At 42.8% G+C, this 24423-nt stretch overlaps 1 protein-coding gene across 1 annotated transcript; it reads right to left on the bottom strand.

Annotated features, from left to right (window-relative positions):
- Positions 1-5433: 5433 nt before the first annotated feature.
- LOC311517685 (serotriflin-like) lies at positions 5434-23786 on the bottom strand. Its single transcript, XM_084622743.1, has 8 exons — positions 23703-23786; positions 17870-17928; positions 13998-14120; positions 12830-12920; positions 11408-11553; positions 10571-10665; positions 7856-7944; positions 5434-6067 (listed from the first exon to the last, which is right to left on the bottom strand). The coding sequence occupies exons 2-8, from the start codon at positions 17924-17926 to the stop codon at positions 5940-5942; spliced, it is 729 nt and encodes a 242-aa protein (XP_084478869.1). The 5' UTR covers positions 17927-17928; positions 23703-23786; the 3' UTR covers positions 5434-5939.
- Positions 23787-24423: the final 637 nt, after the last annotated feature.

Genomic DNA, 24423 nt, shown 5'->3' with positions numbered 1-24423 from the left:
CTCAGAGAGGTGATTAAGAAAAAGCAGAAAGCATACAGGGAGTGGAAGATGGGAGGGATCAGCAAGGAAAGCTATCTTATTGAGGTCAGAACATGTAGGGATAAAGTGAGACAGGCTAAAAGTCAAGTAGAGTTGGACCTTGCAAAGGGAATTAAAACCAATAGTAAAAGGTTCTAGCCATATAAATAAGAAGAAAACAAAGAAAGAAGAAGTGGGACTGCTAAACACTGAGGATGGAGTGGAGGTCAAGGATAATCTAGGCATGGCCCAATATCTAAACAAATACTTTGCCTCAGTCTTTAATAAGGCTAAAGAGGATCTTAGGGATAATGGTAGCATGACAATGGGAATGAAGATATGGAGGTAGATATTACCATATCTGAGGTAGAAACGAAACTCGAACAGCTTAATGGGACTAAATCGGGGGGCCCAGATAATCTTCATCCAAGAATATTAAAGGAATTGGCACCCGAAATTGCAAACCCATTAGCAAGAATTTTTAATGAATCTGTAAACTCAGGGGTTGTACCGTATGATTGGAGAATTGCTAACATAGTTCCTATTTTTAAGAAAGGGAAAAAACGTGATCCAGGTAACTATAGGCATCTGTAGTATGCAAGGTCTTGGAAAAAATTTTGAAGGAGAAAGTAGTTAAGGACATTGAAGTCAATAGTAAATGGGGTAAAATACAACATGGTTTTACAAAAGGTAGATCGTGCCAAACCAACCTGATCTCCTTCTTTGAGAAAGTAACAGATTTTTTTAGACAAAGGAAATGCAGTGGATCTAATTTACCTAGATTTCAGTAAGGCGTTGGATACCGTGCCACATGGGGAATTATTAGTTAAATTGGAAAAGATGGGGATCAATATGAAAATTGAAAGGTGGATAAGGAATTGGTTAAAGGGGAGACTACAATGGGTCCTACTGAAAGGTGAACTGTCAGGCTGGAGGGAGGTTGCCAGTGGAGTTCCTCAAGGATCAGTTTTGGGACCAATCTTATTTAATCTTTTTATTACTGACCTCGGCACAAGAAGTGGGAGTGTGCTAATAAAGTTTGCGGATGATACAAAGCTGGGAGGTATTGCCAATTTAAAGAAGGACCGGGATATCATGCAGGAGGATCTGGATGACCTTGTAAACTGGAGTAATAGTAATAGGATGAAATTTAATAGTGAGAAGTGTAAGGTTATGCATTTAGGGATTAATAACAAGAATTTTAGTTATAAGCTGGGGACACATCGATGAGTAGTAACAGAGGAGGAGAAGGACCTTGGAGTATTGGTTGATCATAGGATGACTATGAGCCGCCAATGTGATATGGCCATGAAAAAAGCTAATGCGGTCTTGGGATGCATCAGGCAAGGTATTTCCAGTAGGGATAAGGAGGTTTTAGTACTGTTATACAAGGCACTGGTGAGACCTCACCTGGAATACTGTGTGCAGTTCTGGTCTCCCATGTTTAAGAAGGATGAATTCAAACTGGAACAGGTACAGAGAAGGGCTACTAGGATGATCCGAGGAATGGAAAACTTGTCTTATGAAAGGAAACTCAAGGAGCTTGGCTTGTTTAGCCTAACTAAAAGAAGGTTGAGGGGGAGATATGATTGCTCTCTTTAAATATATCAGAGGGATAAATACCGTAGAGGGAGAGGAATTATTTAAGCTCAGTACCAATGTGGACACAAGAACAAATGGATATAAACTGGTCACTAGGAAGTTTAGACTTGAAATTAGATGAAGGTTTCTAACCATCAGTGGAGTGAAGTTTTGGAATAGCTTTCCAAGGGAAGCAGTGGGGGCAAAAGATCTATTTGGCTTTAAGATTAAACTCGATAAGTTTATGGAGGAGATGGTATGATGGGATAACATGATTTTGGTAATTAAATATTCATGGTAAATAGGCCTAATGGCCTGTGATGGGATGTTAGCTGGGGTGGGGTCTGAGTTACCCAGGCAAGAATTGTCTGTAATGGTGAATCATGCCCATATGCTCAGGGTTTAGCTGATCGTCATATTTGGGGTTGGGAAGGAATTTTCCTCCAGGGCAGATTGGAAGAGGCCCTGGAGGTTTTTCGCCTTCCTCTGTAGCATGGGGCACGGGTCACTTGCTGGAGGATTCTCTGCTCCTTGAAGTCTTTAAACCACGATTTGAGGACTTCAATAGCTCAGACATAGGTAAGGTTTTTCGCAGGAGTGGATGGGTGAAATTCTGTGGCCTGCGTTGTGCAGGAGGTCAGACTAGATGATCATAATGGTTCCTTCTGACCTTAGTATCTATGGATCTATGAGCTGGGAAGCATGTGGTACATCCTACACATAACCGTTATCCTACCCAGCTCCCTACCAGGGATCCTACTGGTAAATGTACAGTCTCAGAGGTAGTACATATGAACAGAGGTGGGGAAAGAGAGAACGCTTCCTACTTACCAGCCATATTTTGTATTCCACCCTATTTCAAATCAAGACAAGGTGCCTTTCTGGGTGACATGCTTTAGTCAGTCACAGGTTATTGAGTTCCGTACAGGAATAACAAAATTCTGTGGTGAGTGTGTAGCAGAGATGCCATCCTAATGTGCCCCTTCCTGGAGTGCTGATACAGAAGATCTGCCTCAGTTTCCCTACATAGTCTTCAGCCCACTTGCACTGGAGATGTGGCTTAGCCCTCCAGCCAAGTTGCTGCAGAGAATTCAACCCCTTCCAGATTAACTGAGTCCCTCAGTCAAAAACCAACCGAGACACCAGACAAACATAATCTTGACCCCAGCCCAGCTCAGCTCTTAATCCCCTTCCTGGCAGGCAGGCCCCCAGCTGCAACAGCCTGTCCTAACACTTAATAGGCTCCTGGATCTTAACAGGCCAATGAATCTAGGTCAGGCCCACCCTTCTACACAGGAGCTCTGGCAGGCTGCAATCTTCAGAGAGCTCCTAGACCCAGCCATGTTTCTTGGCCCACACAGGAGCAGCCTGTCTGCTCTCCTTCCCCATCAGGCCCCAACTAGTGGCCTTCCCTCCTTTTAAGTCCATCTCCCAGGCCTTATGCCCAGCACAGGTGGAGCAGAGCAGAGCTAATCGAGTCTATGTCTGGTGTTTAAGCCTTTCCTGCCTGTTTCAGGGTTTGTCAGAGTGTGGTACAGGAGGTCAGGCTTGATGAACTAATAATGGTCCTTTCTGGCCTTAAAATCGATGAATATCTTCGGTATTGTACCCTACCAAAAGCTCTACTCAGTAGCATGTGGTAAGCTGAGCAGGGGAGTAACTGAGTAAAGATGATTAGATTGGGACCAATGTAATTTCTCTCTGTTTTGGGTTGAACAGACTATGTGGGGTGAATATCCCTTTCTTGTTCCCACTATCCAGCTTTCTGCAAGTCTGTAATTAAGTCTCAGTACATTTCCATGTGTGCTTTTGTTTTAATGATCAAGTCTCTTCTTCTGTCTTTGACATAAAAAGTGGATGGTGTTAAGTGTCGTGTCTTACTCCTCACCCCTTGGGGATGATTTCTGATCACGTTGGGATGAGATTTTTCATATGACTGGACCCGATGTTCCCCTTATCCCTTAAAACGAGCAGGATGGAAAAATCTGCTATCAGATTTAAGCTATTAGTCTTAGATTCTGGCCAGCATTTTCAAAAGTGACTAGCAATTTTGGGTGTATCAGTCGTTGGGTGTCCAATTTGAGTCACGTTGAAGGGGTCTGATTTTTTAGAGGATAGGTGTTCAGTTTTTCTGATAATTAAAACCTGTTGAGGGAACAGAAGGGGGGTGCCAAACACTGAGGCACTCCAAATCACTATTTGCTTTTGAAAGTCTTGGCCTCTTATCAGAGAAGGTGGCTCTCACTTACATTGGTTTTAATTCAGTTGAGGTCAGTGGAGTTGCTCCTGACCCACAGTGATGTAAGTCAAACCTAAGGGTCGAGTTCCTTCAAACAGACAAAAATCCTTTCACCATCTATTGGTTTGATTTTTGTCTTGGGTTTCAATGTGGTGCTTATCTCCTTTCTGTAGTAGAAAATGTTACTTAGCATGGGGATTATATTTCTCTGGCATCCATTTTATTGTCAGAGCAACATTTTACAAGAAGGGCTTACTTCTTGTTTGTCTGTATGTGGCTCAGCCATTGTATGGAAAAATGGTCTTGAGATTAAGGCATTGATCTGTGGCTTGGGAGACCACTGTTCAATTCCCAACCTCATCTCAGCCTTACTTTGTGGCCTTGGTTTAGTGTCTTAAACTTGAGCCTCTCCCACTGAAGCCAATAGAAGGGGTCTCATTGAATTCAATGGCCATAGAATTGGGCTACAAGTTTGTCTAGCCTTCAGTTCCCCATTGTTAAAAAGGGGACAGTGATATTTCTTGACCTCAAGGGAATGTGAGGTTCTTGGGTATTATGGTGATGGGGACTAAGATCTCAGCTAGATTTTGTAGAGGAGCACAAACATTGTCCCATTCTAGGGAGCTTGCAAGTGCTAGTTTCCTAGATGAGGGTAAGGTGGATATGGGGCCAAGGCCCTCTCCATACCAGCTTGGACAGCTTATAAGGCACATCAGCGGCCCAGGGCCTGAGCTTAAACTTGATCTAACAATGGGCAAAGTCAATGCACATCCCTGATCTTGGCTGTACAGATGTACTCTGGAAAAGGAGGGTGGAATAACTTAATTTTATCTCCTCTGTGCCCCCTTTTCAGAACTCATGCAGCTCCCATAGCACTCGAAGAATGTGAGATATGGCGGAAATTTCCAATTGGAAGGAGCTAATCACAGCAGAATCTAAATAACCGCCCCTCATCTTACTATACACTGCTCTCTCATCAAAATACAAATCACTGCACTGCAACACACCCTGCGTATCAGGCATCAGACCCTCAGTAGTAATGGATATTAGAATTTTGGAATACTTCATACTTTAAAAAGAAAAGGAGTACTTGTGGCACCTTAGAGACTAACCAATTTATTTGAGCATAAGCTTTCGTGAGCTACAGCTAATTGGTTAGTCTCTAAGGTGCCACAAGTACTCCTTTTCTTTTTGCGAATACAGACTAACATGGCTGTTACTCTGAAACCTTTCATACTTTAATACAACGTGTTTAATACCCATATGTAGGTCTGTAACCATTGCTCAGGTGTAACACTAGCGCCATCTAATGATCAACTACAATATAGTTAGGAGGTGCAGGAAGAACATGAAACGTGGATGTCTGATTATTATTATTATTATAATTAAATGTATGTGAGTAATATATGTATTTGTCCTGTTTGCTATTTTTTCAATGGCTTCACATAATCTTTTCGGTGAATCAGTTGCTCTTATGAAGGAGAGGTAATTTGCATAAGTAAAGTTTAACTGAAAGCATTCTTTGGCTTAAATTCTTTGTGAAATATTACCTTCATTGTGGCAAAGAATTACAGGCAAGAATTACTTTGCAATGATGGAGTTAAACAATGCTTTTATTTAGCAGGATTACATTCATTTTATAATCAAAGGTCAGTGGCAAATCAAGTGAAATTTAATGTGCAATACAAAAAAATAGTCAAGTAGATTATGACTCTATTTCCTGTTTAAGAATAAAATTCAGCAGGAGTTCCATGCTCTGAAGTAGACTCATTTAGACTTTCAGACCAGAAGGGACCCATCATGATCATCATGCACATTGCAGGCCACAGAACCTCACCCACCCGTTCCTGCAATAGACCTATGCCCATTAATAGCTAAAATAAGATTTTTGAATAATCTAAAGTAATTATGGAAATAGTTTCAATTACTGAACAATATTCAGGACATATAACACATAATGCAGAGCGGAACTTCATCGTTTTACCCAGAATTCAAGCGGTTATGAAAACATTGAGAATTGTTTTGTTTTGTTTTATCCTTGGTTCTTTTCTCTTTCAAATAAAACAATCTCAAGGAAGAGAAAGTGATGGATAGCAGGATATTATTTTATTTCAGTGGTGCATTTGCAGGAAGCATGACAACTTTCCTTCACCACAGAATGATTACAGCCAAAGAGGTCTTTTAAGGTGGCACAGTTTGTGTATTTATCCATATACTTGCAAGGGTTGGCTGAAATAAACCAAATGGTAAACAGAGTTAGATGATAAAAGGATAAGTCAGTCCTAAATCAGTTAATTGTTTTCCTTTCAAAATGTATTTTTCAATCCATTGTCTTCATAAACCTATGTAGTCTTGTTTGCCTCTCTGTTTTTAACCTGCTGGGCCGCATTCTGAGCTCAGTTAAACTACCTTCAATGGATTTACACTGATGTAAGTGAAAGTAGAATCAAAGTTGTGCTCAGGCCACGGTAGAATTTAGTCACTGGCATTCACTGAATATCACTTTGAAACAGAAGATCAGCCATATCATACAGTGTAACAAGCCAAAATCAACCATTGTACAAATCAACTGAAGTTAGTAGAGATACAAAAGGACTGAACTGTAAGGTTGTACCAAGAATAGGACAGTTTATTTTCATTTTTGTTAGGAATTTATTGTTCTGAACACAAATCATTGTTGGTATAATAATAAGCACCTTTCCTCTGAAGATCTCAAAGTGTTCTTTAAGCTTTAATAAATTAAGACCCACAACAAAGTACAGTGAAGTAGAGAATTATTCTTTCTCTCAGTTTCAGAGACTAGGGTGGGAGGGGGGTGAATGCAAACCGGAAGGTGAAACTATTTGCACACTTAACCATATACACACTTTTGCTCACACTTAACTGAGGCCTGCAAAGCTCCAATGCATATGCAGAGCTCTGTGCATATGTGTAACCCACCAGCTTGTGTGTGTATTGGGTGTCTGTGTCCCCAAGTGTATGGGGCTGAAAAACTTTAGATTGAATACTTAGTACGGAGGTCTCCAACAGAGGGCACTTCTAGCACTACCTAGATTACACAGATCACTGATGCATGTCTAACGCTATGACAGCGCTGATGGGATTTACTTTACCCCTGACTGTTTTAATGTGACTCTGATTTATTAAATATTGCCCAAAATAGCACTTATATCGTTGAGAGATACCAGAGGATTTTATCGTACAGTTTGAGGAAAAGCAGGGGAAAGTTGTATAAGTGTCTGTTTTAAGTTTCTAAGGGATTATTGTGAAAGAGTTGAGTAAACAACAGATTTCAAAGGGATGAGGACTCTCTTGACAGAACTCTCATCACAATGTTATTCTTAAGGCTATGATTCAGTCAGGAAGGTCACATCAGTCACGGATTCCGTGACTTTACCGGACCTCCCTGTCTTCTTCGGCTTCAGCTGTCAGCGGCTGAAGCTGGGCCTGGAGGAAGGACTGTGCACCCCTGCCCTGCAACTGGGGCCGGAACCAGGACCCTGCAGCTTGCAGTGGGGGCTGCAGCCAGGGTCAGCCCCCCCTCCCCCCCTCGTGGCTTCCCAGGGCCGTGTGACTCTCCCCATCCCCCCCATGGCTGCAGCTGGGGCTGTGAGCCTGAGTGGCTATGGCTGGGGTTGAACCTGGGATTATGTGCCCCTGCCCCACAGCTGCCGCCAGCTCAGGAGCTGGGGGCTGTGCGACCCCCCCCATGGCTGTGGCCGCTGGAGCTGGGGCTGTGCCCGCCCCAGTGGCTGGGGGGCTCAGCCTGTCAGTCTTCTCCATGGGACTCCAGCTGTCATTCCTCCACCCCACCTAGCTCTGCCCCCTGGTTATTTTTAGTAAAGTCACAAAGAGGTCAGGGGCTCCTGTGATTTTTGTTTGTTGCCTGTCACCTGCCTGTGACGTTTATTAAAAATAACTGTGAGAAAATCTTAACCTTAGTTACTATCCAAGGTAATCTAGCATTATTTATTTCTTCAGGAAAGATTTGGAAAGAACAAAAGACCATTAACTTACTGCAGAGTCCTCGGTCACAGGCATCAGGGCAATCGCCACACGTTGGTCCCTGTTTGTATGGTTTAGATAAGTCTGCTACATTGTTTCCTCTGAAATTAAAAAGCAACCCAAACATAATATATCCCTTTAAAATAAAGTTAACATACTGTATAACGTAGAACTCATTCCATAGATTGTATGGGAAACCTCCTTCTAAACAATCCTGTTTTAGTTCAAATTATGCTTTGGATAGAGGATGTTCTATTTGAAAGGAAAGAAAGACATACATTTCCGTGATTATAATTTTTTTAAATTCAATATAATAATTCGGCCCTTGTATAGAATATACAGTAACACAATTAATCCTCTGCATCTTCCATCCAAAGAGTTCCAGATATGTTTTGGGCAGTAATGAAATAACCCTTATAGCACCCCTTTGAGGTAGGTCAGTATTAGAGGTATACAAATATTAAAATACCCTCTCTCCCTCTGAATATTCATTTACAACTAAATCAAAACTTGCTTTTGAGGATGTTTGTGGCCCTCTCCTGTTTGCTTTGCATGAATGTCTGAGCGCTTGAGCTCCGATTCAACTGCCCAAACCTGTTCTGCAAGGCACTTAAACGTAGGCTTTCATTTCAACATTCGATAAAATAAATATTAACAATGTGACCCAACATCAGTGCAGGACTGTTTTAGTTTCACTCCCTTTGTATCGAAAAGTGTTGAGAACATCGATGCTTGCAAATTTTTACCCAATTGAAATAGGATATTTCTAGGATATTTCAATTCTAGGAGCCACTATCTGAGCATGCACCTGCTTCCTTGTTTCCCAGTTTTTAGTCATGTAGATACCTTAGAAGTAGGGCTGTCAAGCAGTTAAAAAAATTAATCATGATTAATCGTGCTGTTAAACAATAATAGAATACCATTTATTTAAATATTTTTGGATGTTTTCTACATTTTCAAATATTTTGATTTCAATTACAGCACAGAATACAGTGCTCACTTTATATTTATTTTTGATTGCAAACATTTGCACTGTAAAAAAGAAACTTCAGTTCACCTCATTGAAGTACTGTAGTGCAATCTCTTTATCATGAATGTTGAACTCACAAATGTAGAATTATGTAAAAAAGAACAACTGCACGTAACCATAAAACAATATAAAACTTTGGTGCCTACAAGTCCGCTCAGTCCTACTTCTAGTTCAGCCAGTCGCTCAGACAAACAAGCATTCAGTGTTGGGGGAGGACAGCAGAGGGGGGAAGGAAGCAACGACTTGTGCAGGAGGAGGGTCTGGTAGGACAGGGGCTGACAACGGGGAGGAGCAAGCAATCACTTGGGCAGGAGGAGAGGGAGGGAGGTGTCTTGCTGCTACTTCTGGAAGAGTGGTTTCTGGTACTGGGCTCTCCTCCTTTTACTGAGCTAGCTGAGCTCCCTTCAGCTGAGTGGGCCCTTGCTTGCAAGGGAGGGTGGCTTTTACCTCAGGGGCTCACCATACTCAGGAGAGGAGAGGCTGGTGCAAGGAGGCTGAGCTCGCCAGGCCCACGTTCTCTATGGGGTACCCCCAGAGCGAGCGACTGGCTAGGGGCAATGGGGCACGATGCAGGGGGGTTGGTCCCGGGAGTGAGGGGCCAGCCGGGAACAATAGGGCCTGGGCTGGCTAGGGTGACGATACGTCCCTTTTTCAGCTCTGTCCCGGCTGTCCCTACTTCTTCGCCAAAACGGGTCATTTGTCCCGGAGGCAAGGCAGAGTGGAGAGAGGCGGATGCTGCCTGCAGGTCAGCTGAAGGCAGCCCTGCCCGCCCACAGGAAAGCAGAGACATTTGCTGCTGGAGAGCAGTGCTGGCTTCAGAACTGACCCCTGGGTGGCACAGAGATGGGGCAGGGGGGAAATAAGCCTCAGTCGGGGGAGGTGCGACGCTTGGGGGTGGGGATCAGGCTCAGCCGGGGCAGCGCAGCACTATGGGGCGATTGAGCCCCAGCCATGGGCAGTGAGAAGCTGTGGGGAGGGTTCAGCCTAAGCTATGGGCGACACAGGGCTCTGGGGTGGGGGTCAACCCCTGAGCTCGGGATGGAGGTCAGTCCCAGCCCTGGGTGGCACGTGGGGGAGGGGTCAGCCCCAGCTGCAGGCGGCACAGGGCTGGGAGGGGGAGACCCCACCATGGGCAGTGTGGAGTTCTGGGGGAGTGGGGGCAGCCCCAGATGTTGGCAGCACAGGGTGGGGAGGAGATAGGCATGGGGAGGGTGGCTCGGGTGAACCCTGCAAGGGGTGGGGGGTGGCCCTGGCATAGGGTGACCAGATGTCCCGATTTTATAGGGACAGTCCCGATATTTGGGTCTTTTTTCTTATATAGGCTCCTATTACCCCCTCCCGCCCCACCCCCGTCTTGATTTTTCACATTTACTGTCTGGTCACCCTATGAGTCTGGCGAGCGCCTGGCCGTCCTGCTTCTACTTAAAAAATGCGGGGATGAGACCTACATTATTTTCTGTAGCCTCTTCTCTTCCCACCCTCTGGTAGCGGCTTGCATTACTGCGCCTGACCAGACAGGTTCTTCGGAGCAGCTCATGAGGGTTTGCCATTAATGCGCGTTTAAAAAAATCCGTGCGTTAATTGTGCGGTGCGTTAATCGCATGCGTTAACGGCAGGTAATTGACAGCCCTACCTGGAAGGTTTCAAAACATCTTACAGAGTGTTTCAACTTAAAGGAAATATATATTGGTACGTACGCGGGACAGTACTGGCAAACATAAAAGAACTGGAACCTATTCTGAGGACAGTAGGCAACTCCACATCCAATCTGGTAAGAACGATACCAAACCACCTGCAGGCATGAAAATAAGTACACTCAATCAGCAAGGTTTCATTTCATTCATGGATTGTCTGAGATCCCCTTCATGGTCTCACAGAGCAGCAGCCCTTCAGTTCATAAAACCATAACATCCCTCTGGGAACTGTAGCAACTGCTTACATGGAAAAGTAATATCAAGGAAATATTTCTGTATATTTAGCTTTTAAAAAAATGCAATTTAGCAGCTGGGAGAAGGAAGAGCCTGAACCATGTGACCAACCACCTTTTGTAGAGCACCTGTATGATTTTTCAGACAAGAAAAGAAATGTTTTGTTTCTAATCAATGCTTTGAAATATGTTGCTTTGACATTTCCAAATCAACATTTTTCAGAAATGGTCATTCCACAATTTAGTATATTATTAGTAATTTAAGATACGTTGACATTTGGTCCCATTTTGGGAAGAAGAAAAATATCATAATTTTCCGCTGGAATATATCTTATTAAATATCTGATCCAGTGCCCTTTGAAGTAAATGGAAAGACTCTGAATTAGTTCAGTGGACTTTGGATCAGGCAGTGAATGACAGATAACAGTAATGATAAGTTTCTAGAGGTGTAGTCTCCTAACTTTCCTTAATTACACAGACACTTTTCCATTGACTTTGATGGAGACACATGGGTGTTCAGATAAATATATTTTATTTCCAGACTGGTATCACTTTTCTTCCTAAAACAATATTTCATTTGTTGGAAATTTGTCATTAATCCCCATACCTGAGTGTAGCCACCAATAGGGGCATTGTTATTGATTGCTCCAGTACCATATTTGAAATTAGCCACTTGCTTATACCAGGATTGGATTGCATCAGACCAAGGGAGCGGATAAGTTGCCTGTAATATATTTTCACCACAGAGGACATCTGAAAATAGAAATGAGGCAGTTTCAAGACAGCATGAGGACAACTAGAGAGACTGTAGGAATAGTGGAGGAGATGTGAGTTACACCCTACAGTTAAGTTAACCACCAGATTTCCACCCTGTGCATTGTCTCTATTCAGAGAGTCATCAATTCCAAGGCCAGAAGGGACCATTGTGATCAGCCAGTCTGACCTCCTGTATAGCACAGGCCAAAGAACTTCCCCACAGTAATTCCTGTTTGAATTAGAACAGATCATTTAGAAAAAAACATTTCATCTTGATTAAAAATGTCCAGAAATGGGAAATCCACCACAATTTTTGGTACATTGTACCAATGGTTAATTAACCTCACTTGAAAATTTACACCTTATTTCCAGTCTGAACAAAGCAGTACCTATAAGCCTGTACCTCTAAGAAGGGAATTATTGACCTGATCCAACCCCAGTGAAGACAATAGAAAGTGTCCCATTAACTTCCATAGGCTTTGGGGCAGACACTGTATGCCCAGAGATGTTCATTTGCAGACTTTTTAAACTAGAAGCATCTCATTAAAATACTAGATGAAAAGGGCAGATTAAAAATAATAACACTGATTTCTAGTTAAAAGATACCATCTGTTCTTGGATTAACAGGCTACCATTAAATATTAGATGAAAATAGTCTCCCCCCCCCAATAGCTGATTATGGTGTACATACCACCTGTGCAAATTTCTTTGTAAAATTCATTCCTGTGCAGGAGACTCACTCAAAGCTTGTGCCTCACTCTAAGACCCACTTTACTAATTATTTGTATTACAATAGCATTTAAAGGCCCTAACAGAGATTAGGGTTTAGTTGTGCTAGGCACTCTAATGACATAGTAAGAGACAGTCACTTTCCCAAAGAGATTAGGGTTCATGTCTCAACAGTCAAGACATGGCACACAGAATTAATGGATTCCTCCCCCTGGTCCATAGAAGATGTCTGGGTTTTTTCCCCCATGGATTTTGGTGGGGGCAAATGGGAAGGAAAAAAAAGTTTGAACCAATTTTTTCCATGGTGAAGAAAACATTCACTCTCTGGAGGAGATTGTGTGTGTCAAGTTTCAACTCAGGTGGATTTTTTCCTTTATTGCATTGTTGGCCCCTAACTATATGGATTTGGAAGTGAAATCTCAACCTGTCCCATATCAGTGCTCCTGCTCTGCTAAAATAACACTTTTGCAGTAATATGGTTGTACCTGTAAGTCTCCAGATGGTTATTTCAATCATTCATAATTTATAGTTACTCTTCACTTACCATTGACAACTCTCTCACTTCTAGGACTGATGGACATTTTACACTGATCTGCCCATCTCTGAGCATTGTCCGCAGCTTCGGGACTCCAAAACTCAAGAAAACAAGGAGAGACATCATATTTACCTTTTGGTAAAACCAACCCGCAATAGTGAATGTAGAACTAAATACAGATCTGGAGATTATGGCCTGGCTATTCAAGGGGTGTCAGTCAGAATAGGCCCATGGAAGTCACTGTAGCTAGGCTGGTTTATACTAGCTGGGGATCCTGAATGTTATAATGTCCTGAAGATTTCTTCTGCCTATTTGAAGTGGATTGTTCCCTTAAATGAAAAATCCTCAGCCCCAGAGCCTAAGAGGTGACCCTCTTGTCACCATGAATGAATAAACCAAAATCTCTATAGTTTAGAGCCTAGCCCTGAAAAGTGCCATGGTTTGTGATGGTAGCAATGTTTGGACCAATGGAAAGGTCAGTAAACCAGTTTCCAATCTGCTTTAATAATGGTTTGGCAGTCATAAAGGACAGGAAACCTGTATTGTACATTAGAAATATGTTGAGGCAAACCTTTTTTGCACAGTTCCAGCACACAAAGATCCAGGAGCTGGAAATCCCTGCAAAGGGGCCTGGAGGGACAGCATCTGCTATTCCAGGCCTAGGCACCACTCAGGCCTTATTTTGAGGGCTTAAATGGGACATAAATGGTGCAGAGCCCATGTACTAGACTCCTGCACAAGAATGGGAATTTCTCTCCTAGAGCTCCTTCCATTCAAAGATCTCAAAGCAATTTAGAAATGCTATTGATGTAAGATTCCCGGTGATCCTTGGAGGTAGGTGAATATTATTAATTCAGTTCAGTAGATGGGAAAACTGAGGCACAGAGGTTAAGGGTAGGATTTTCAATAGCATTTGGGCTTCTAAGTCACTTCAGTAGTTTTGAAAAAATTCCTCTGTAATTGACTTGCAGCAGAGCAGGAGCAGATCCTGGCCTACCAGTGCCTAGGCCAATGGCCAACCACAAGGACATGCTTCTCTCCCACTCTACTTACATTCCCACAGCTTAGCAGGAAAGTTGCACCTTATCATGGAAAGGATTCTGACGGCCAAGTCTGCCACTCTGTGACGATGGGAAACATTTCAGATCTATAGGAACAGCAATACCACGTAGCTTACCATCTTCAGCATGTTTCTGGCAGTGGGATTCACCCCTCGCCGAAGGTCATTGTGCTTGTCAACGATCATCTTTTGGTTATTCTCATTTAAATTGGACAACTCAGAAAAACCCAGACCTGGATTCTAAAATGAAAATCACAGGGAAAGTTTCGTCTCATTTTTGTTTGCCAAATCCCACCACACTCAATGCATTAACCTATGATCCCAGTTGACTATTTTAACAACCACTGTTTGATGATTCATAGAATATCAGGGTTGGAAGGGACCTCAGGAGGTCATCTAGTCCAACCCCTTGCTCAAAGCAGGACCAATCCCCAACTAAATCATCCCAGCCAGGGCTTTGTCAAGCCTGACCTTAAAAACTTCTAAGGAAGGAGATTCCTCCCTAGGTAATGCATTCCAGTGCTTCACCGCCCTCCTAGTGAAAAAGTTTTTCCTAATATCCAACCTAAACCTCCCCCACTGCAACTTGAGACCATTACTCCTCGTTCTGTCATCTACTACCACTGAGAACAGTCACAACCCTTCTGAGCAAAAGGCAATTAGTGGCCCTGCATACTTGGATGACAACAGCCTCACAGTGGATTTACCAACTCCAAATTGATTCCCCACTGACCGGTAGCAGTCTGGCATTGCAACTTTCCACACAGTGATCATCACTCGCTTCTCCACTGTCAGAGCAGATTTAACTTCAGTGTCACTGCACTACAGGGCTGAGGAGAGCTCTGCACACAGTTCCTGGAAAGTAGCCTTGTGCATATGGAACTTCTGCCGCCATTGCTGCTCATCCCATAACTGCATAATCCCACCAATCAGTGGGTGTTTCTCGGGACCAGAAACGGCGCTCACCTGTGTTCAGCTGCCGCACAGCTACCAGCAGCACCCGGGAATTGTTTTGTTCTACAACTTCCTGCAGGGCTGCTTGAAAGACACTGCAATGTTCCGCCCCGCGGCTTTGGAAATATTGCAGGATAAGGAGCGTGGTGTTTGTAATGCTTGCAACAACGGTGCACAACTGAGTGGGGTCCATGCTTCTTGGGATATGGCCTATGCATGGCTATGCCAGTCTTTTGGAAAAAAGGCATGAAATATTATGGGTTCCAGCTGAAATCAGGGAAAGGAGGGAGAAAGTGTTGAAGCCATGTTCCCAGTCCCCCCGGAGAGAGAGAATGTTTTGGTGCCATGGAGGCATTGCAGGCCCTTCCCAAAAACCCCTGTGGTGTGTTGCACTGTGGGATAGCTACCCCCAGTGCACTGCTCTCTGCATCGATGCCAGCACTGCTAGTGAGGACATGCTCCACTGACATAAGCCATGTGGTGTGGACATGCACTACCGACTTAATTACTGTGGCAGCTGGATGTCAACTTAACTGAAGTAGACTTAAGTTTGTAGTGTAGACATGCCCTCTGGCTTCTCCAACCACCCGAGCGGGTGCTGGGGGTGCCTATCTAATGTGGCTTCCCAAAGAAGGTATGGGAAGCTGAGCCACTGGAGCCATCTCCAGGGAATAGACTTAGAGTGGAAGGAACCCAATCTGTGTCTCCGCCTCCTCTCTCACCACAGCTGTTTGAACAGCAGGCAAAAGGATTGCTCTCCTGGTATATACCCTACTTCTCTTCCTACTGGTTGGGCTCCTCCCAAAGGGGAAAGAGTTGCAAGAGCCAGCTCCTTTGTTAAAGTGCCAGTCCCAACCCCCATCTATAAAATGGGGATAATGAAACTTTCCTGAAATTCCTCCCTTTACAAGGTGCTTTGTGACCTATGAAGTAAAAACCCCATAACAGAGCCAAACATTTATAGTTTAGTCACCTTAATCCTCACACTAATAAATTCACACCCAAGTGAGAAAGTTCCTGTGGCTTACTATGGTATATGCAGCCATGATTATACTGTACTCATCATGTTCTTAGGATTTGTTTAACTGGCTCTCACTGGTGTTGGAAGCATACCCTTGGGTTATGGAGCACTGTCAGTAAATGGCTCTCCTTTTTAGTGAGTAGCAGAAAACCCATCTCGCAGCATTCAGCCCCCCACTCCTCCATTTAGTGCCTTCCCTTCTGCTTCCCCAGTCAGTAGGTACCCAAACTCCCTAGCTGTCTCTTGGTACCCCAGTCAATCTCTTCTGACTCTGCCCCCTCCCACTGTCCATCCTAATATGCATATATTTGGCTTCTTCTACCTCCCGCTTTCCTGGCTTTTCTGGCTTTCCCTTCCATTCAACCAGTTCATCAACTCCCTGCTCCTCTTTGCTCATTGCAATTTCCCTGGCTGCTTTACACTGCTCCTTTCCACTGATACTTCTATACCATCCATCTAGTCACCTCTGTCTGCCACTCCCACTGGTTAGCGTCATCCCTCCCATTCCCTTAGCATGCTATTTTCAGTGGTCCCCATCTTGCTGATCCCTCCCCTTCTACTTCACCAGTCAGTGGTGACCCATTTTGTTTTTATCTGCTGGTGAATTCCCTCTTATTCCTTCAGCCACTGAAGCCCTGCCCCTCTCCCGTTCCTGTTCAATTGACCCTCTCAATCTGAGAGCTGGCTTTGGGAATGCAGAGATGGGCCTGAACAACATCCCCAGATCCAAACATCCCTGAATGTTTGGAAAGCACGGATGTCGATCCAATATTAAACTTTGCAACTAGCCTCTGTCTCTAGAATGGGCTGAACAAGCTGCTGGGGCCCAAACACTTCCCTACTTTGGAAAAGCTCATGTCTGGATCAGCACTCAGTGGATTCCTGGCATTTAAGTTAAATGGCTTTAGAGTGAAACCAACTTATGACATGCCAGGGAAAGGTTTGTTGTCAGTATATCAGTGAAGAGAAGAGTATGGCTCACAACTAATAGGGAGAAGTATCAGAAATTTAATTTTAAAAGATGTTGGAAAACTGGAACTTTACACGTTTTTGAATTGAAATATCCCAAAATGGGACCCTTAATTCTCATAATCTCTACTGTACAGTATTTAGTATATAGCACTGAGATCAGAGCAATCAGAGATTTGTTCTGTAGCTGCTGATGTCAATGGAGATCCTGTGTGCATCTGTCTACATCAGTTTCAAAGAAAGAAAAACGTTTTAAAGGGAAAAAAAGTATTCTATTCCTGAAGGGACAGTGCAGGTAACAAAAGAGCAATGAATGAACCCAGTTTGCTATGGATCTCATTGTGGCCTGCATTTTTTTGTTTAATCTGTGATTAGAAAACAGTTTTATTGAACAAAATAGAATTGGAGTTGAATATCAGGAGGATGCTGAATGCATGCAAATGATGTTTCAGATCATTGTGGGAATTTCCAATGTAATTAATAGGTGTCAGAGGACATGTCAGGGGACATGGACAACAGGGAGTTTTGGATAGCGGAGATTCAGATAAATGAAGGTGCTCTGTATGTGAATAGCTATGAAGTGTCTGTCCTCTGTGAACAAGCAGTGCCTTTAGAAACAGCCAGCACTAAACCACCTGCTTTTCCACTTGTTTCCATTAGGATGGCAAAGTGCCAGGAAGGAGTTCCAGAAAATAATGGAATCACCACAGCACCAGCATTTCCATACCAACAAAGTTTGATTCTCCTCTTGCTTGCACCAGTTTAAATTAGATATAATTCCATTGAACTCAGTGGAATTACACCAGTATAAGACTAGTGTGAGAGGAGAAGCAGACCTTACTAGTGGTGAATATTTACATAAACAAGGGTGGATTCTTTGAAGGGGAAAATGTGGAAATGCTTAGAACACATGCTGAGGTAATGGGTACTGGTGGTCAAATACCATCTGTACTTATGGAACTCCAGGCAACTAACTATTTTGGAGGTGGCTTAGTACAAAACTCAGTCCATTCCTATTCCTCTGCATAGAAATAAAGGTACATACCTGTCCAACAGCTTGGTGCAGTGCAGCAAGGCACACGATCACAGTTAGCAAACCCATCTCTGTGAAAAAATAAACACCGTGTCATTTAGTCTCTTTTCTGTCAAAGCTTTTGGTGCACTTGCAGAAGCAGCATTTTTGTTTGTGGAATATATTTCTGGAGCAAGATGGGGTGATTTGGGATGAAGGCAACTTGGGTTCTAACATTTTAATGGGAAAAAATCTTTTGTCTCCATTTCTCTTATTTGAAATAACTTGAACATGCAGCAGTTTTCTGCCTGTCTTCTCCCCACTTTATTAAAGGAGCCTGCTTTGTTCATTGATGCAGTAGATCAGGATCTCACCACTGCCCTTCTCAAAGAACATAGCATTGAACAACTGTGTGCAGGAGAGAGGGGCTGTTTTAACAGATGCTGCACTGAGATGGATATGCTAGTCCTCAGTTCCTTGCCCTTCCTCGCCCATATCAACCCCACACTCATTCCTCCCACAGGTGACCCAGTCCTCTACCAATTTACACATAGACTCCATTCCTTGTTAATGTTTTTCCACTCCCTTCTCCTGCCCTGCTAGTTGCCTTTTTTCTGTATTGCTTCCTCACTGCTGATTGCTCAAACTCCCCACTGTTTCCCAGCTTGGCCCTAAACCATTATGTTTGACTTGCCTCCCCTAACTCTCAAGTCAGAGATAAGAAGCAGGGAGGGGGGTGAGGTGTAGAGCTGGTCAAAAATAAATCAGAATTTCTGCCCTATGGGAAGTTCTGATATTTTGAATTCCGCCCCCCCAAATTGGGTAGAAAAGTTAGAATATCAACATTTCTTATTGAACAGAAAGCTACAAAAAATTCATAAATGTTGAAACATTTCATTTTAGTTTATTTCAACACTGAACTGAGTCCACCTGAGCTTTTGCAGTGCCTCGTGGAAGTTTTAGTTCCAGGGTGTCTCATCCAGATTCTCCTCTCTGGACTGGGCTTCCTGGCTGGACTACACCTCCTATGATGCACCATGGCAGTTCAGAGGGGAGACTGGGATACATGATGAGAGATGTAGTCCAGCCAGGGAGCCCAACCAACAGAAGAGAATGGGTGTGTGCAGCACCCAAACTACAACTCCCTTGAGGCAGTGCAGCATCTTAAGTGGACATAGAGGAATGTTGCATTGACCTGAAATGAAACTATTTGATTCGATTTGACAAAGCAAAATATTTTGATTGGGGTCAACTTGACTCAAAAACAAAATGCTTCTTTGATTTTCCTGACTGAAAAAAAAATTAAGGCACAATTGATATTTTCCTGCAGAAAATGTTGATTTTGTGGAAACTGCATTTTCTGTCAATGTTTTTTTCACAAAAAATTCTCACACAGCTCTAGTTATGTGTTGGGGGGGAAGGGGAGGAGGGTGTCATATCAGAAAGCAGGCAAGAAGATCAGGTCTCTACCCTCCTTGTCTCCCCATTACTAGATATTTTCCCTGATTGCTTAATTAGCTTGCACTGGTAGGGAGACTGGCGAGATGACGCCTGCTGAATCTTTTCCATGTTTAGATTCTATGGGCCTGATTCTGCTCTCACTCTAATGCGACTGAAGTCAGTGAAATTATACAAGGGTAAAACTTGTGTGAGGAAAACCAAGCTCTTAATATCCCACCATCTCCTGGATTTGATCAGCCCTGCTACATTCACACATTAAAATATATATTTCTAGTACTGAGTAGGGATACCCTGAATACAGGTGCCATGAGTAGCACAGGTTACCAAGTTAGGAAACATAGCCTCATTTTTCACACCAGCTGACTCCTTGGCTATGCCAGGTTTCTCCATGGTTCCTGCCATGGCAGGCCTGCAGAGCAGCCGTTCAGACTTTTCCGGGAAGTTGGGTTTGGGGTTGATAACTTCTGCATTATGGTGCTGAAAGCAAGGGTGTATGTGTCTGTGTGCTTGTTAGTTTTTTGTTTTCTGTTGTGACCAGAATTGGAGTGAATATTCACAGAAGTGGTTTTTGCAGGATTTAACAAAGCTCTATTCACCTTCATATGGATGGATTATTCCCTCTGTGCATTTGTATAATACATCCATCCATACATAAGGTGAGATTATTTTTGCACTATTGCTTTTTTAGTTGGTCAATGTATTTGTTGGAACTCTTGATTGAAACTGGGTCATAAGGCCAGGTTACTTCAAACAGATAACACAGTACAAGGTCACTGTGATACCAGAACATATTCATGGGGTAAAATTGCTCCAGATGTTGAGAGTTAAATAGCAGATGCCGCTTGCCCTCACAGTGCCCAGATTATGAAAACAGACTATTGTTCCTTGGGCTGATAAAGTGACTTCCATAGGACAATAGCCAATTGAGAGAAAATTTCAGCTCATAGAGCAATATTATATATAACAATAAATATTAGCTTCAGCCTGTTGTATAAACACAGAAACTAGGTAAAAAGAAAAGGAGTACTTGTGGCACCTTAGAGACTAACAAATTTATTTGAGCAAAAGCTTTCATGAGCTACAGCTCACTTCATCAGATTCATGTAGTGGAAAATACAGTGGGGAGAGTTTATATACACAGAGAACATGAAACAATGGGTGTTACCGTACACACTGTAACAAGAGTGATCAGGTAAGGTGAGCTATTACCAGCAGGAGAGCCGGGGGGGGGGGGGCGAGGGACAGGCGGGGATGGGGACGACCTTTTGTAGTGATAATCAAGGTGGGCCATTTCCAGCAGTTGATAAGAATGGTGAGGAACAGTGAGGGGGTGGGGGAATAAACATGGGGAAATAGTTTTACTTTGTGAAATGACACATCCACTCTCAGTCTTTATTCAAGCCTAAGTTAATTGTATACAGTTTGCAAATTAATTCCAATTCAGCAGTCTCTTGTTGGAGTCTGTTTTTGAAGTTTTTTTGTTGAAGAATTGCCGCTTTTAGGTCTGTAATCGAGTGACCAAAGAGATTGACGTGTTCTCCAACTGGATTTTGAATGTTATAATTCTTGATGTCTGATTTGTGTCCATTTATTCTTTTATGTAGAGACTGTCCAGTTTGGCCAATGTACATTGGCAGAGGGGCATTGCTGGCACATGATGGCATATATCACATTGGTAGATGTGCAGGTGAACAAGCCTCTGATAGTGTGGCTGATGTGATTAGGCCCTATGATGGTGTCCCCTGAATAGATATGTGGACACAGTTGGCAACGGGCTTTGTTGCAAGGATAGGTTCCTGGGTTAGTGTTTTTGTTGTGTGGCGTGTGGTTGCTGGTGAGTATTTGCTTCAGGTTGGGGGATTGTCTGTAAGCAAGGAGTGGCCTGTCTCCCAAGATCTGTGAGAGCGATGGGTCGTCCTTCAGGATAGATTGTAGATCCTTGATGAATACAGACTAACAGATGAACGCATCATCAAGGATCTACAACCTATCTTGAAGGACGACCCATCACTCTCACAGATCTTGGGAGACGGGCCAATCCTTGCTTACAGACAGCCCCCCAACCTGAAGCAAATACTCACCAGCAACCACACGCCACACAACAGAACCACTAACCCAGGAACCTATCCTTGCAACAAAGCCCGTTGCAAGGATACCATCATAGGACACCATAGTTTCATGATGTGACTAACAGTAAAATCAGTATGATGGTTACAGTTCCCTGCACTGCAGACATGAGTGATACCATTGACTGTAGCATGGGAAATGCCAGACCAAGTGGGAGGCAAAGGTTTTAAATTATTTTCATTTAAAGTGCATTTCTAATATTAAAGTCAGCTCATAGGACAAGCTCTGCTTGCTGCATTTGCAGAAGTAGCTACACTGAAGTCAAAATTTCAGTTTGTATGAGTGAGGCAAGCAGGATATGGCCATGTGTTGTAGCAATGAGAAGATGTTCCATCATCACGGAGTAGCCAGGGTCTAGGCACTGGGGAAACATTGTCCCCTCCCCTACCAGCCAATGGTATATTTATGGAGCCACTCATGCAGGCTCAAGCACCTCTAGTTTAGCTTGGCTGTGCTGAGGGGAGACCAGAGGATCCACACTGTCAGAACCTCTGCCTGGGCATGCTCTATCCTTCCAAACTCCATGTATCTTGCTACATAGGGCCCACACAGCACCAAACAGGGCATAGCTCATGTGCCCCCCACACCAGCTCAGACAGCCTCTTCCCCATTGTTACATAAGAAAACCACAGCAGGGGTTTGAGACGGTGCCCAATAAAGCTAGTGGCAAAGCTGTCATATAATGCAGGCTGAGTCTGAGTTCTGCAGAGGGAGGGAAATCTTTGGGTGCAGAGGTATTGTCTGGATTTCCCTCTGAGAACATACATTATCTTCACTTTTAAAAAGAAGACAATCACAGAATATCATGGTTGGAAGGGACCTCAGGAGGTCATCTAGTCTAACCCCCTGCTCAATGCAGGACTAATCCCCAATTTTTGCCCCAGATCTCTAAATGGCCCCCTCAAGGATTGAACTCACAACCCTAGGTTTAGCAGGCTAATGCTCAAACCACTGAGCTATCCCTCCCCCCAAGGGAGGCTGAATTTTTATGATGATTCAAGGCTTGATACAAAGTTAATTCTAAGATATTAATGTATAGTGCTTGAAATTCCCCAGATAAATGTATGTTAAGGGCTACAAAACATTTCTAGCCTTAGTAATAAATTAAATGTTTGTTTCACAAACTTAAAATATTAATACACATTTGCACTCAATAAGATCTGACAATCAAGCCCACCCATATTAATAAATTGGTCCGTATCAGACTATATTATCCAAGGTTTTGAAACCTGGGCACTGAAGGTAGATTCTTAAATAGATATTTGTGCTCCCAAATACAATTTTATACCAAGTAAATGGGATTGATTTCAATGGAGTTAGGTGCCTAAACACCTTGAGGGATCTGAGCCTTAAGTGCTCTTGAAAATTCCAGTGCTAGAAGTCTAACATCAGGCACCCAGGTTTGAAAATTGTAGCCATTTTATGCAAATTGTAATCATACATTAAAAATTCCTAATGGTAAAAAATCTATTAAACTACAAAGTTAGAAACAAATTCATACATTTGCCTTTTTACAACCCAACACAATTTTTTTCCTAGCTGAGAAATTTTTCTGACCTGTTTTTAATGCTGGGAATTTTCTGATAATTTTGTGACTACCAGTCATTGGTAGGGTTTGTTTATTCAGTTTACATTGTAATAAATTATTTTCTATCTTTTATGTGTTTTACATTTATGTCTTTTAGTTTTTTTCCCATTCACTAAGAATATACAATTAACCTGTTTTTCACTGCAATATTTAATATACAGTCTAATATACTGTACACAGGAGCAAGTTGTTTAGTCTCTCTAGAGGAGAAAAACCTGTGCTCAGATACCCTGGTTTACATCAGGGGTAATTCCACTGAAATTACATCAGCATAAAATCAATGTAAGAGAGAGAAGAATCAGTCTTTCAGTGACTGAGCTTAACCACCTGCAAAGCAGGATAATAGATACCCACTGTGCAAAGTGATTTAAGATCCTTGCATGGAAAATGCCTTGAGATGATGGGCCAGATTTGGATCTGGATTACAATGGTGGGAATCAGATTAACTCCACTGATTTTTAGGAGAGTCATTTTTCATTTACACCAGCACAATTTAGATCAGAACGTAGCCTGGTAAACAGAAAATATTATTTATTAGTGTAGTTTCCCTGTGGGATTAGTGCATTAAAAGTGTAAAATTAAAAGTAAAGACATTTTGGTACTATTTACATTCTCAATAAAATACCATTGTGAGACAGTGCTGAATAAGTGTTTTCTCCAATATAATTTCTGTTAAAAAAAATTAGTTACCTTTCTCCAGTCTGAGTCTGTCTACCTTTGGAAGGGCTGTAAGTGTTTGAAGTTATCTCCACTCTAGAGGTGTGTGTATATATAGCACACCTACTTCCTGTTTTATAAACACGTGGTTTAAAAAAAAATTACAATATCAGCACAGTGCAGCATTCTTTAAAAAGAACTAACTTTAATCAGGGAACAGCTGACTGAAATTCAGCTAGTCCACCTGTGGTGTTCTTGCCTTTAAAAAACAAACAACAACAACAGAACAAAACAAAACAAAAACAGAAATTGGCTCTCCTAACACATGCCAGGCCTGGGAAGGTCAGTCCTTTCACAGAGCAGGTGAAAATTCTTTGCCAATGTTCCACAAAGCTGACCTGTAGACACTTCTGCTAAAGGGGGAGGTGATGTAGCATTGATCCTCACAAAAAAGAAAGAAGGGTTATAGTGGCAATGACTGCTTTGTAAGTCTCATTTCCAGCCCTAGTAAAATAATGGAATAAATATTAAGGGGGGGAAATTACTGGGCCAGCTCACCCCTCTCTAACACAATAGCCTCCTTGCTAAGGAAAACTCTGTGCTAAGCCCACTTAGCGTTTTCCTGGAACTGTTTCCTATGTTAAAATATCTTTATTATGCTAGCTTCCAGAGGTGAGACTGGGGCCCCATTGTGCTAGATGCTGTATAAACAGAGAGTAAGAGAAACACGGATTGTGTTTGGAAAATGTCCAGT

Source organism: Lepidochelys olivacea (genome assembly GCF_965140295.1).
Source record: "Lepidochelys olivacea isolate rLepOli2 genome assembly, chromosome: 3".
NCBI classification, from domain to species: Eukaryota; Metazoa; Chordata; order Testudines; family Cheloniidae; genus Lepidochelys; species Lepidochelys olivacea.
This window is presented reverse-complemented; position numbering and strand designations above follow the sequence as displayed.